Source organism: Polistes dominula, unplaced genomic scaffold (assembly GCF_049000335.1).
Source record: "Polistes dominula isolate Pdom_NZ unplaced genomic scaffold, Pdom_raw_medaka contig_15, whole genome shotgun sequence".
NCBI lineage: Eukaryota > Metazoa > Arthropoda > Insecta > Hymenoptera > Vespidae > Polistes > Polistes dominula.
In genome coordinates, this window is record NW_028300915.1 from 9,770,277 (window position 1) to 9,784,540 (window position 14,264).

The window sequence follows — 14,264 nt, forward strand, 5'->3', positions numbered from 1 at the left end:
GAGGAAGCGAATATAACGCGATCGGAGTCGGTAAACGAAATAGACTCTGAAAATCATTATGTCTAAAACACCAAGCGCGATGAATCAGGGCGATATATTGTGCGTTTACCTTTTCGCGAAGAAGGACACGATTATAGTCATCTACGCGGTATAGCTCTACGTCGATTCCATAATCTCCGGAAGAAATTATACGCGAATACTGAACTTCGGAAGGAATATGAACGAATTATGCGGGAATATATCAATTTAGGACACATGTCGATCGTCGAAGATGAACCTATAGGGGGTTGCTATCTTCCCCACCACGCGGTTATCAAATCAGCTAGCAAGACAACAAAGGTACGGGTCGTATTCGACGCCTCCGCAAAAAATGATAAGAGACTTTCTCTCAACGACACCTTATTAGTCGGACCTACAATACAAGACACGTTAGTAGAACACTTGTTACGATTCCGGACGTATCGGTACGTATTAACAGTGGACATCGAGAAAATGTATCGGCAAATATGGATTCATCCAGACGATCGCCAATATCAACAGATATTTTGGTGGCATAACGAACAAATTCGCACGTTCGAACTTAATACGGTGACATTCGGAATAGCGTCAGCACCGTTTCTTGCCATACGAACCATCAAACAACTCGCGAAGGATGAAGGCGCAAATCATCCGCTCGGAGCCGAAATATTAAACCGGGATCTATACGTTGATGACCTCATTACCGGAGCGGATAACATCGAAACCCTCGGAAGGATACGCGATCAAATCATCGAAATATTGAAACGAGGCGGGTTTAACATACGACAGTGGGCGTCTAACTTCCGACCGGTGCTCGAATATTTAGATATAAAGAACGTCGACGTCGAACTCTGCTCGGGGGACAATCATATTTTAAAGACACTCGGTATTTCATGGAACGCCCACCGCGATTATCTAATCTATTCCGTCGCGCCCGTAGACACTCGCGAAAGAATTACCAAACGACGAATTCTATCCGAAGTAGCAAGGATCTTCGATCCACTAGGACTGTTAGGACCCGTCATTCTAACAGCTAAGGTCTTCATCCAAGACTGCTGGAAAACACACGTTGACTGGGACGAATCTGTGCCCAGCGCATTACATGCCTCGTGGATAACATTCGCGGAACAATTGAAATTAATCGATAATTTAACGATCGAGAGACGCGTTACACTCGATGACCCGATCGACGTGTAGTTACACGGTTTCTGCGACGCGAGTCAATCTGGTTACGGCGGCTGCTTATATGTAAGATCGCGAGATAAATTCGGTAATACACGCGTACGTCTACTTTGCGCTAAAAGTCGTGTGGCTCCTCTTAAGGACACCACCATACTACGTTTAGAATTATGCGGAGCATTGACACTCGCGCGATTATATAGAGAAGTCCGGACCGCCGACGGATTGAAACCCGACAAGATAACGTTCTGGTCCGATTCGATGATTGTATTAGGTGCTAATTATCCAGTCGGAGCCGAAATACTCAACCGCGATCTATACGTGGACGACCTCATTACGGGAACTGATAATGTCGAAACCCTCGGAAAGATACGCGATCAAACTATTGAAATATTGAAACGAGGCAGTCTTAATATACGACAGTGGGCGTCTAACTTCCGACCGGTGCTCGAAAATTTAGACACAAAAAAAACATCGACGTCGAGTTCTGCTCTGGGGAAAATCCTATTTTAAAGACACTCGGTATTTCATGGAACGCACATCATGATTGTTTAATCTACTCCGTCGCGCTAGTAGATATTCACCAAAGAATTACCAAACGACGAATTTTATCCGAAGTTGCAAAGATCTTTGATCCACTCGGACTCCTAGGACCCGTCATTCTAACAGCCAAAATCTTCATCCAAGACTGCTGGAAAACACACGTCGACTGGGATGAATCGGTACCCAGTACGTTACGTACCTCGTGGATAACGTTCGCAGAACAATTGACATTAATTGACAGTTTAACGATAGAAAGACGCATTACACTCGACGACCCGATTGACGTGCAGGTGCATGGTTTTTGCGACGCGGGTCAATCTGGTTACGACGGCTGCTTATATATAAGATCGCGAGATAAATTTGGTAACACATATGTACGTCTACTTTGCCCGAAAAGTCGTGTGGCTCCCCTTAAGGACATCACTATACCACGTTTAGAATTATGCGCGCGGTTATACAGAGAAGTCCGGACTGCCGGCAGATTGAAACCCGACAAGATAACTTTTTGGTCCGATTCGATGATTGTACTGGGTTGGCTGAAAAGAAACTCCAATACGTTAAAATTATACACGGCGAATCGCGTGCGTGAAATACATGAAATCTGTGAAGATATCACATGGCGACATGTGCGATCCGAGGACAACCCAGCGGACGCTTTATCTAGAGGACAACTTCCGCGCGATTTTCTGAGGAACGAGGCATGGTTCCATGGACCACCCTGGCTCGCGCAACCAGAAACTGAGTGGCCCAACACGACAAAAAGGGAAATTCTCGAATTACCGGTCGTAAAAGGATTATCGGGACTAACGACGCGAATTGAATCCGGAAATGTATTTCAGCGATTCTCTAGTTACGCGCGATTATTGAAAATTGTAGCTCGATGCCGACGATGGCTTAAAACTAACTCGTATAAGGGAGAATTGTTTACGGCGGAAATAACAGAAACGGAACGACACGTTTTAAAGATCGTGCAAGGCGAACAATTTCACGCCGAAAGAGAAAGATTAAAAACAGCGGGGGGAGTTAAGAGCACAAGACTAGCCGCGTTAGATCCGATTCTCGACGAAGAAGGCTTAATTCGAGTGGGGGGCCGACTTCGAAACGCGAATTTAAGTTTCTATGAAAAATGTCCGATATTATTGCCCTCACATCATCACGTCACCGATCTCCTTATCCGAAAATTCCACGAACAAAATTTTCACGCTGGCATACAAACTACCCTCTATGCTCTTCGACAACGGTTTTGGTTTCTCGACGGCAAGAATCAAGTGCGAAGAATCGTACGTCATTGCGTACGTTGCATTCGATTCCGTGCGTCCGGCATCCGGTATAAAATGGGGGATTTACCAAGCTCTCGAGTGCAGGAAGCCACTGCATTCTCCCATGTCGGAGTAGATTTTTTCGGGCTGATCTATGCGAAGGAAAAGAAATACCGTAATAAGGGTCGCGTTAAAATATACGGGTGTATCTTCGTCTGTATGACTATAAAGGCGGTATATATCGAATTAGTCAGCGATCTGACTACGGATGCCTTTCTGGCCGCTTTTAGGCGATTTGTGAGTCGAAGAGCTGTTCCAACTCACGTTTATTCTGATAACGGAACCAACTTCGTCGGAGCTAATAATCAATTAAGGGAGTTGTACGCCCTGATGGAATCAGACGAATATAAAACAAGGGTCCGTGATTTCGCGATAGATCATAGAATATCGTGGCATTTCAATCCACCCCTCTCACTTCATTTTGGAGGTTTATAAGAAGCGGCTGTCAAATCTTTCTAACACCATTTTAAACGGGTCGTCGGTGAACTTGTCTTCACGTATGAAGAATTAACTACATTCGCGATCGAAATTGAAGCTATTTTAAATTCACGTCCATTATGCCCTATCTCGTCAGATCCGAATGACGTGACAGCACTAACACCCGCACATTTTTTAGTTGGAAGACCTATTACGACATTACTAGAGGAAGATTATGTTAAAACCCCAGCCAATCGATAGTCTTCATGGAAACATATCACGAAGGTGCGACAAGATTTCTGGCGACGCTGGCATATTGAGTATCTACGAGAACTGCAGAAACGCCAAAAATGGATACAACCCCAGCAGAAAATCGAAAAGGACACCATCGTCATTCTCATCGACAAGAATCAACCTTGCATGAGATGGCTGTTAGGCCGGATCGTGAGCATACATCCAGGAGAAGATGATGTAGTACGAGTGGTCACCGTGAAGACGGTCCACAGAATTGTCAAGCGCAATGCGACAACTATTTGTCCATTGTTAAATCATTGTTAATTTCTTGTATTGTCTTTAAGACCCAACTATTCCCTTGTACGTACGAGAAGATCGCCTGGCCAGCGATTATCCGAAGGTGCTGACCAAGTCAGCGGAGATATGCTGAGTGATTCAGCAAATATGTCCAGCGTTATATTATAAGCAATGAAATGAACATGTTCAATAACTTACACAGCTAGCGGTATATTTAACTGATTAAATGACATAGGTCGAAAGTATTGTAAAATCGATTGTAACAAGCGCACAACACAACACATGTATTAGGAATATCATTGATCGTTACACTCTCAACGGGGGGAGTATGTACGATCCGAAAGGATCATACGGTAATTAGCGGTATTTAAAATTCGCGCGCGTCCACCTCCATCGATTAGGATTCTAGGTTAGTCGATAAGTAAGCGTCGGTACTACCGACATTGGGTTCTTCTAGTACTGGCTTATCAGTCGACATTATAGTGGAATGATTGATTCGAATTTATTATTTGAACGTGCATAAAATATTCACACGTTATTTAACTTCGTATTATATTTCTTACTCATAGTCTGTATAAAATATCAGCACGTGCATTTTTATTGTCAGCGCGGTTCCCAGAACTCGCACCGCACGTGCATTTTATCTGACGGCGCAGTTCCCAGAACTCGCGCTTGGTAACATTCCAGTGTAAATGACGCTTATCTTTCTTCGGAGATGTCGCGTTTGATAAGATTCTGTAGCGGACGCGTATCTACAGTCATGCCTCTACAGACCGCTCATACAACTACACTCAAATGATAAAACAGACCAACAACTCATAAAACAAAAGAGAACAATAGTTAATGGCATTATACACGCTACACGACACACAACGCATTGCATCCACCACGTGTTACTAAAACTCATTTCAACCAGTTGTTATACCTCTTTTGATACCGTATTATTAATAAAGCTTTCTATACACGTTAACCATTTTGTATATCTTTTATCTCGTGGTATTAATAAGAAGAGATACCACAAATTGGTGACCCCGACGTGATATACAAGTGGTTAACCTATACGCTGTATTTTTGTGCGACGGAACTCAACTCTGGCTGCCATTCAACCAATGTACAGGACACCTGAAAAAGCAACATCCAACATGATTCGCCAGAACGACAAGCGCTCTGGCAGCATAACAACTCCACAAACAGAACGACAGTTACTAGAAATCAACATTGCTTTAAAAGACTGCCAAAATAGTTTAGCCAACCTACAAGTAAGTCAACAGCTCATTCAAAAACAACTGTATGAGATGCAGTCTCAGCAGCAACAACAACAACAGAACATAAACGAACTACAAAACTCATCACGATACGAAAACCGTGCACGTTCGAGACGGAGATCACTAACACCTAACCGCAATGGCATTTGTTACTACCACACAAAATGGGGTAACGACGCTCACCGATGCACGCTTCCTTGCCACTTCAAGTCCTCAACCAACAACCAGGGAAACTAGACACGCTGTCAACGATTGGGGCAGTAGGTGACGGCCAAAACAACGGACTGCCCACAGAACTGCGTCTACACATTTATGATCACAGAACCAACCAAAAATTCCTCATAGATTCGGGATCGGTGGTATCAATCATTCCAACTTCTTCTTTAAAACATAAACTAAAAAAACGTTCTCTCACACTCTACGCAGCAAATTCTTCAGTGATTCACACCTATGGCACAGAAACCCTGGACTTGGACCTCAACCTTCGTAGAAGCTTCGTCTGGTCTTTCATCGTCGCTGACATACAAACGGCTATAATTGGTGCGGATTTTCTCACGAATTTTAATCTTCTGGTTGATTTAAAAAATCAACGTCTGATCGATCCGCTGACTAATCTGTCTTCAAAAGGACAAACAGTGAACACAGACACATACAATGTCTCAACCTTAGGCACTAATTTGCCACCACCATATGGAGATTTGCTCAAAAAGTACATTGAGGTTACAAAACCGATTCAAAAGCCAAACACCACCAACATTCAGTACGCTCATCAAATCATTACAAGAGGACCACCTGTGACGGCGCGTGCATGGAAACTCGCTGGTGAAAAAGCGGCAGCAGCAAAGTCACAGATCTCTCAGATGCTCAATAACGGCACCATCAGATCTTCCAGCAGTCCTTATGCCAACCCAATACATTTAACTCGGAAGAAGAGCAATGAATGGCGATTATGTGGCGACTACAGACAACTCAATGACACCACGGAACCTGACATGTACGCTCCTACACTGATACAAGATCTCTTCACACGTTTACCAGGTACCAACATCTTCACAAAACTAGATCTCAGGAAAGCTTACAATCAAATACCCATGCACCCGGATGACGTCCATAAGACGGCAATCACTACGTAATGGGGACTTTTCGAATACGTGGTAATGCCTTACGGACTAAAAAACGCTACTCAAACTTTCCAGAGATTCATGAACACAAATTTCCAAGATCTTGATTTTGTTTTCATCTACATCGACGACATCTTCATTGCGTCACCTGACAAGGAGACTCACGTAAAACATGTCAGCACCGTTCTCGAACGACTTCAAAATCTTTCACTCAGCATAAACACCGAAAAATGCGAATTCAGAAAAGCTAAAATTGACTTTTTAGGTTATCACATAACAGCTCAAGGGTACACTCCAACTTCTAATCGTGTAGAGGCTATACTGGACTACAAAAAGCCTGAGACCATCCAGGAGCTCAGACGTTTCCTGGGACTAACTAATTACTACTGTAGGTGCATTCCTCAGATCGCTCACACGCAAATACCATTAAACAGTTACCTGAAACAGTCGATAATAAATGACCAAAAAAAAATAGCTTGGACACCTGAAGCCAGTAAAGCATTCATAGAATGCAACAGGAATTGTTAGACTATACATTCCATCGTCCCTCAGAAAGACAGTCTTCCAAACAGTTCACAACACTGCACATCCAAGTGGCAGAAACACGTCGAAACTCATCAGGGAGAAATACACATGGCCTGGAATACGCAGGGATTCTCTACAATGGTCTCGTGAGTGCATAGCATGTCAGAGAGCCAAGATTCATCGACATACAAGAACTGAACCTAACCACATTGAAGTACCCAGCAACAGATTCAACCATCTACATATTGACATAATATTCCTGCCAAACGTTCGAGGATACCAATACTGCCTCACAATGATTGACAGATTTTCAAGATAGCCAGCTGCGGTACCGATAAAGGACATGTCAGCGGACACAGTCGCAACAGCATTATTCAACGAGTGGATATCCCACTACGGAACTCCAATCACCATAACGTCGAATCAAGGCACACAATTCGAATCAGCTCTTTTCCAATCTCTCGTCCATCTAATAGGTGCCAAGAAAACAAGAACGACTCCTTTTCATCCTCAATCAAACGGCATCGTCGAGCGCCTGCATAGAACCTTAAAGGCCGCTTTAATGTGCTCTCCAAAACCTTGGCTCGATATCTTACCCGTGGTACTACTCGGACTTCGAACTTCATTCCAGGAGGATATCCAAGCCACTCCGGCAGAAATGTTATACGGAACATGCTTAAGAGTGCCCGGAGAATATTTTACTTCGACCGATCAACCTCTCGACTCACAGATCTTCGTGGAAAAACATCGAGAATACATGCGGGGCATACGACCAACGCCCACCGCACACCACTCCAAGGCAAAAGTATTCATACTCAGGACCTAAACACCTGCACGCATGGGTGGTTACGCTATGACCACGTAAAGGCACCGTTAGAAGCGCCTTATCAAGGTCCATACAAGGTGATTGACAGAATCTCAGATAAACTCTACAAAATACTAGTAGAAGGTGAAGAAAAAAACGTCTCAATCGAAAGACTTGCTACATTAGCAATACTGATCTCGACAAAGTCGAGGACCAACAATTAGTACCTGAGAAGATGAAACCACATCATTGGGGATCTTCAATGGATATACCAAAGAAAACGTACAAACGCACCGTGACTTTTAAGCTTCCCGCGCAAAGTCACTCGGGGGGAGTAGTTATAGCGGACGCGTATCTACAGTCACGCCTCTACAGACCGCTCATATAACTATACTCAAATGATAAAACAGACCAACAACTCATAAAACAAAAGAGAACAATAGTTAATGGCATTATACACGCTACACGACACACAACACATTGCATCCACCACGTGTTACTAAAACTCATTTCAACCAGTTGTTATACCTATTTTGATACCGTATTATTAATAAAGCTTTCTATACACGTTAACCATTTTGTATATCTTTTATCTCGTGGTATTAATAAGAAGAGATACCACAATTCCAATGTAAATAAAACTGATTTCTCTTCAGGGAATTCGCGCCTAATAGTAATTAATATTTACTCAGTTCCGAGAATTGTGATTGTCTGCGAATTCTTCTCCTTGACTTGAGTCTCACAGTTTGGAAGTCAGTAGTGGGGGAAGCGTTTTGCGTTAGTGGGAGGTACTCCCACTCTTCCGAGGTGGACGCTTCTTGGGATGCTGCGTTCATCCATGAAGTTAGTCTACAAAGTATAAATATTAAGTACGCGTCTAAAATTGTCTTAATTGCATAAGTTTGTCTAAGTTTGTCTAAGTTGTCTAAGTTTTTCAAGTATAATCTAAATTCGGTTATAATAATCTACTACATATTCTCTTAATAAATTTCCTTAAATATCGCATCATATTATTTTTCGTATCAATTGTGTTTTTGTAAAACGATTTGTTTGTATTTAAAATTTTTATCAATTGTGTTTTTGTAAAACGATTTGTTTGTATTTTAAATTTTTATCAATTGTGTTTTTGTAAAACGATTTGTTTATTGTGTAATCTGTTAAAAGTATAAATTTATTTTTAAAATATACTTTATTGTTTTTAACCTGGTGATTGTGATTTAACCTGTTTACTCCCTTCAAACATCAAGAGTAGTGAATACAAAAGGGATTACAGTTCTGATCTGTCGGCTCCTGAAACAAGGTTGGCGATTAAAATTTGTGGACATCTTGTTTAGGGATTAGTAACATCTAACGTCCGACGCTCGGTATCTGGTATCCTGTCACGTCCCAGTGACGACTAATTTCGAGCTTTGCTGGGCTAATTATGCAAGTGTCCTATTTATAAGTCGTTAGTCGATTACTATTTAGCTATATTCGTACCTTGTAAAATTTGTATTCTTAATTTTGTCTTATAACCACTTTCATGAAAGACCATCGATATTGGCATTAGTTGATCACACGTAAATATGATAGCAAGGATCCATTGTCGTTCATGATCGTGAGGAAGTAAGTAATAGGTAGACTTTTGCAGTCCTACAGTACCCACTTTCTTGCTGACTATAGTTGAGATCACGCCTCAAAGATAGAACGCGCGTGACTTTTTGTAAAATTTACGGGTAACCGTAACTGATATTTGTTTAGACGAAAAACGATATTTTTCTAAATTAGCAGAATCCACAGTTGATAGAAACTGATATTTTTCCATTTCGAGGAATCGTAGTCAGCAGCATGTAATATCACAAAATTTGCAGTTTGCCGAATGAAAGTGGGTAGTAAGGGAGGCATATTGCGCAAGTGGGAGGTGTTCCCACCCTTTCGGATTGGGCCCGATGGGAAAAACTGTGTTCTTCCCTGCCGGCAGTCTACCATATTCCGCAATAGAGTTGGCATTAAAATTAGCCTTTACTTTGTTGTTAGTGATTTACAGCATCTATCGTTTACTTATTCTTCGCAACTAAACTTAACTTCTAACTTAGCCATATTAGTACTTTATTTTGCTTTACTGTTAATAAAGATCTTGTGTAATTTTAACTTTATTTAGTAATATACTGTTATTTTCGTAAAATTGGAAGTGTTTGTGCAAAGTTGAATTAATTTCCTCATCATACACAAATCCTGTTGCCTACCTACACGGCGCTAACACTACGGAACTCGAGGAGCTTCAGGGGTCTGACGATCAATCGCCAAGGAAAGGCCATCTTCCAGGCAATCTTAAACATCTTAAAGCAATAGTAACATCGGGTAAAACACTATCATTTACTCGTTTGGTGGGTTACTCTCTCTCTCTCTTAGCCCAGATCCTGGGTAAAGTCTGGCTTTATAGATTGACCCAAAATAGGGCACATCTTCTTCTGACCGAGTAAACGCTGTTCGCGTGACTGAGTCAAAAGAAATTATCTTTGGAATTGTTCTTGTTCGTTGAGATCCCCTTCTAAGACGTCACATTGATAAAAAGTGTGCTAAAAATAAAAATCAATAATATTTCTACCTTTAGTTAATAAAAATATCACTTTATCGAAAAAACTATAAGTTTATAGTAGTCTATCTAATCATATAAAAATTGTACGCATTTTTAGCTTTTAAACTAAATTCATTGAAGAAAAATTCCTTGTTTTACGATAATAAAACCCTATGTATAAAAATCAATAATATTTCTACCTTGAGTTTATGACAAGGAATCGTTTTCGAAAAAATTATAAGGGTTTAGTAATCTTGCTAAATCTTATAAAATTGTACGTATTTTTAGCTTTTAAACAAGATTTATTAAAAAAATTCCTTTTTTTTATATTAAAATCCTATGAATGTATATCAATAATATTTCTACCTTGAGTTCACGAATCAGATCCTTTTTCGAAAAAATTATGAGTTTTATAGTAATTATGCAGAATTTCATAAAAATGTACATATTTTTAGTTTTAAACGAGATTCATTCAAGAAAAATTCCTTTTTTTCGATATTAAAATCCTATGTATAAAAATCAATGATATTTCTACTTTGAGTTTACGAACTGAACTCTTTTTTGAAAAATTTATGAGGATTTAGTAATTTTGCTAAATCTTATAAAATTGTACGTATTTTTAGCTTTTAAACTAGATTTATTCAAGAAGATTTCATTTGTTTTTCGAAATCGAAATTCGAATTATAAAAATCAATAATATTTCTACCTTTAGTTCACGAATCGGACTCTTTTTAAAAAAAAAAATAAAAGGTTTTAGTAATCTTACTAAATCTTATAAAAATTGCACGTACTTTTTGCTTTTAAACTAGATTTATTAAAGAAAAATTAATAATTTTTTTGGTATTAAAATCCTGTGAATTAAAATCAATGATAATTCTACTTCGAGTTCATGAATTGGACTCTTTTTCGAAAAAAATTATGAGGATTTAGTAATCTTGCTAAATCTTATAAAATTGTACGTATTTAATGCTTTTAAACTTGATTCAATAAAGAAAATTTCCTTATTTTTTGGATATTAAAATCCTATGTATAAAAATCATTGATATTTCTACTTTAAGTTTACGAATTGGACTCTTTTTCGAAAAATTAGGAGGTTTTTGTAATCTTATTACCTCCTATAAAATTTGTACGTATTTTTTGCTAATAAAATAAATTCCTTGAAGAAATTTCCTTTTTTTCGATAATAAAATCTTATGAATAATAATCAATGAAATTTTCTCTTTGAGTTTTGATCAAAGTCGTTTTTTCAGAATAATGATTAGTTTCTGTTTAATCCTACCTCTTATATTAATTATTCCTTGCCCTAAAACTTTAATCTATATCCTTTAAAGGAAATTTCTTTTTTCTTGATAAGAAGTGTGCTAAAAATAAAAGTCAATAATATTTCTACTTTTAGTTAATGAAAAGATAACTTTTTCGAAAAAATTATAGGTTTATAGTAATCTATCTAATCTTATATATATTGTACGTATTTTTAGCATTTAAACTAAATTCATTGAAGAAAAATTCCTTGTTTTACGATAATAAAACCCTATGTATAAAAATCAATAATATTTCTAGCTTGATTTAATGACAAGGAATCGTATATGAAAAAATTATGAGTTTTATAGTAATCTTGATAAATCTTATAAAATTGTACGTACTTTTAGCTTTTAAACTATATTCATAGAAGAAAAATTCCTTTTCTTTTTGTTATTAGAATCCTATGAATAAAAATCAATGATAATTCTGCCTCGAGTTCATGAATTGGACTCTTTTTCGAAAAAATTTTGAGGATTTACTAATATAGCAAAATTTTTATAAAATTGTACGTATTTTTTCTATTTATATAAATTCATATAAGAAAAATTCCTTTTTTTTCGTTAATAAATTCCTATGAATAAAAATCAATATTATTTCTACCTTAAGTTCACGAATCGTAATCTTTTTCGAAAAAATTATAAGGATTTATTAATCTTGCTAAATTTTATAAAATTGTAAGTATTTGTACGATCTTAAAGGATCGTACGGTAATTAGCGGTATTCGAAATTCGCGCGCGTCCGCTTCCATGGATTAGGATTCTAGATCGATACTCATTGTGAGCATCGATCAACTAGCATTAACTATCGAATCGCTTCTCTAGCTACCCCCACCTCTCGCATCCCCACTTGTCACTCCTAGTGCGTACGTCCTTCTGGGCCAGTACAAAAGGACATTCTTTCATTCCATCACTGGACGCCTTTGAATATATATCTAAATCAAAGGAGTTAAGTTAAATTAGTTAAGGAACGTAAGCGAAGCTAGCGGAAGGGGAGATCTTTCCATTGTATACATTTCACATCGACGGTATTTTCCCGTGTGGTAACACCACGTGGGGGACCATCATTATTATAATTAAATAACATCCAGGGTTTTTATGCCGCAAGACTTTTCCCTGACGAGCCAATAAAAAAGGCATTGTTTCTTTGTTTGGCTCAACAACGTGTTTGATTAATTTTATTCTAATCCCTCCTTCCTCATCCCCAGCAACTAATTACCAGAGGACTCTTAATTAATGAATTTGGTAATGAATTTTGGTGCAATCCTGTAAAGTGCGAATTCTCGACTTCTGATTTACGAAGCAGCGTCACATGTCGGATTCAGAAATACATATATACCTCCGCGAGTCTCTTACCGGTAGAGCGCTTTAGACAATCGCGACATATGCACCGACCGGGCAGAATTATAAGAACACGTGGGAAATTTTATTGAAAACTTTCGACCGGTAACGCATACTCTTGGCACGGGCCATTGACGCCTTCATAGACACTCCACGGCCGAAAAACATGTCAATAGAAAAGATGAAACGGCTTGCGGGTGACTTGCGGGCCCATGCAGATACTATCACTTCTTTCAATATACCACACGCACTGATGGTCCGCCTCGGCGAACGCATCCTACCTCGCGACCTTCGACAAGAATGGGACAAACAGTTAGATTCTGATAATTATCCGACCATGAATCAGCTTTGCAACTTTGTAAACGAGTACACACTCCGTAGCGTCGCGTCGTCGAATATTCCATCGACATCGGGAAACGAGCCTCACGTAAAACGTAGACATACTGATACGATGACTTTACGGCCACTAAAGCGACAGGAGACTCATAAAACGCGTACATTTCTTACTCGGACCTTAACTAATGGTATTCTTTGCAAACGAGATAAACATCTTTTATAACAATGCCCCCGGTACCATGACCTGACGAAACGAGACAGATTGGCGATGGTTGAACGTTATGGATTATGTAAAAATTGCTTACGGAAGCATCGAGACCCATGTAAGAGTACACATTGTCAAATCTGCAGCCGATCCCATCGTACGTCATTACATATAGACAATGACGAGCATGAGATCACGAAACAGGAGAGCCACACCCCCACGAGGACGTAGACCGCGTCGACATCTCAAACGAACTCATCACTACGCGACTAACACCGATCCTTCATGTCAATTCGCACGGTGTACCGAATTAATTCCTTATGAGCGCCAAGTACCGTGTTAGAAAAGGCGAAACGGGACCTTTAAACAATTTCGGGCATTCTTAGATACGTGCGTTTCCGCACACTTCATAGCCGAAAATGTCACGAGAGAGTTACGCTAACAGATTATACCATATTAGGTTTCCACTCACGCTATCAATGATACCAGAACTTGATCGATGATCGTCATCGAGGTAATCATTTAATCGCTAAACAATAAATATAGGCAGAACTTTTCGCTACTCATCGTCCCTAAGATAACGCGATCGCATTCAGTAAACAAATTAGAAGGCGAAATTCATTATGTCTAAAATGCGAGACGATACGAATCGGGAAAATGCATGGTGCGTATGTCCTTTCGTGAGGAAGGACACGATCACAGTCATCTACGTAGTATAGCCTTACGCCGATTCTACAATCTCTCGAAGAAATTACACGCGAATACCGAACTCCGGAAGGAATATGAACGGATCATACGGGAATA

The 14,264-nt window shown here is 39.4% G+C and overlaps 1 protein-coding gene across 1 annotated transcript; it reads left to right on the plus strand.

The window, feature by feature from the left end:
• The first annotated feature begins 228 nt into the window (after positions 1-228).
• LOC149033263 (uncharacterized) lies at positions 229-4,034 on the plus strand. Its single transcript, XM_089170135.1, has 4 exons — positions 229-1,211; positions 1,323-1,641; positions 1,713-3,416; positions 3,762-4,034. Exons 1-4 carry the CDS (start codon positions 229-231, stop codon positions 4,032-4,034), a joined length of 3,279 nt encoding a protein of 1,092 aa, XP_089026261.1.
• Positions 4,035-14,264: the final 10,230 nt, after the last annotated feature.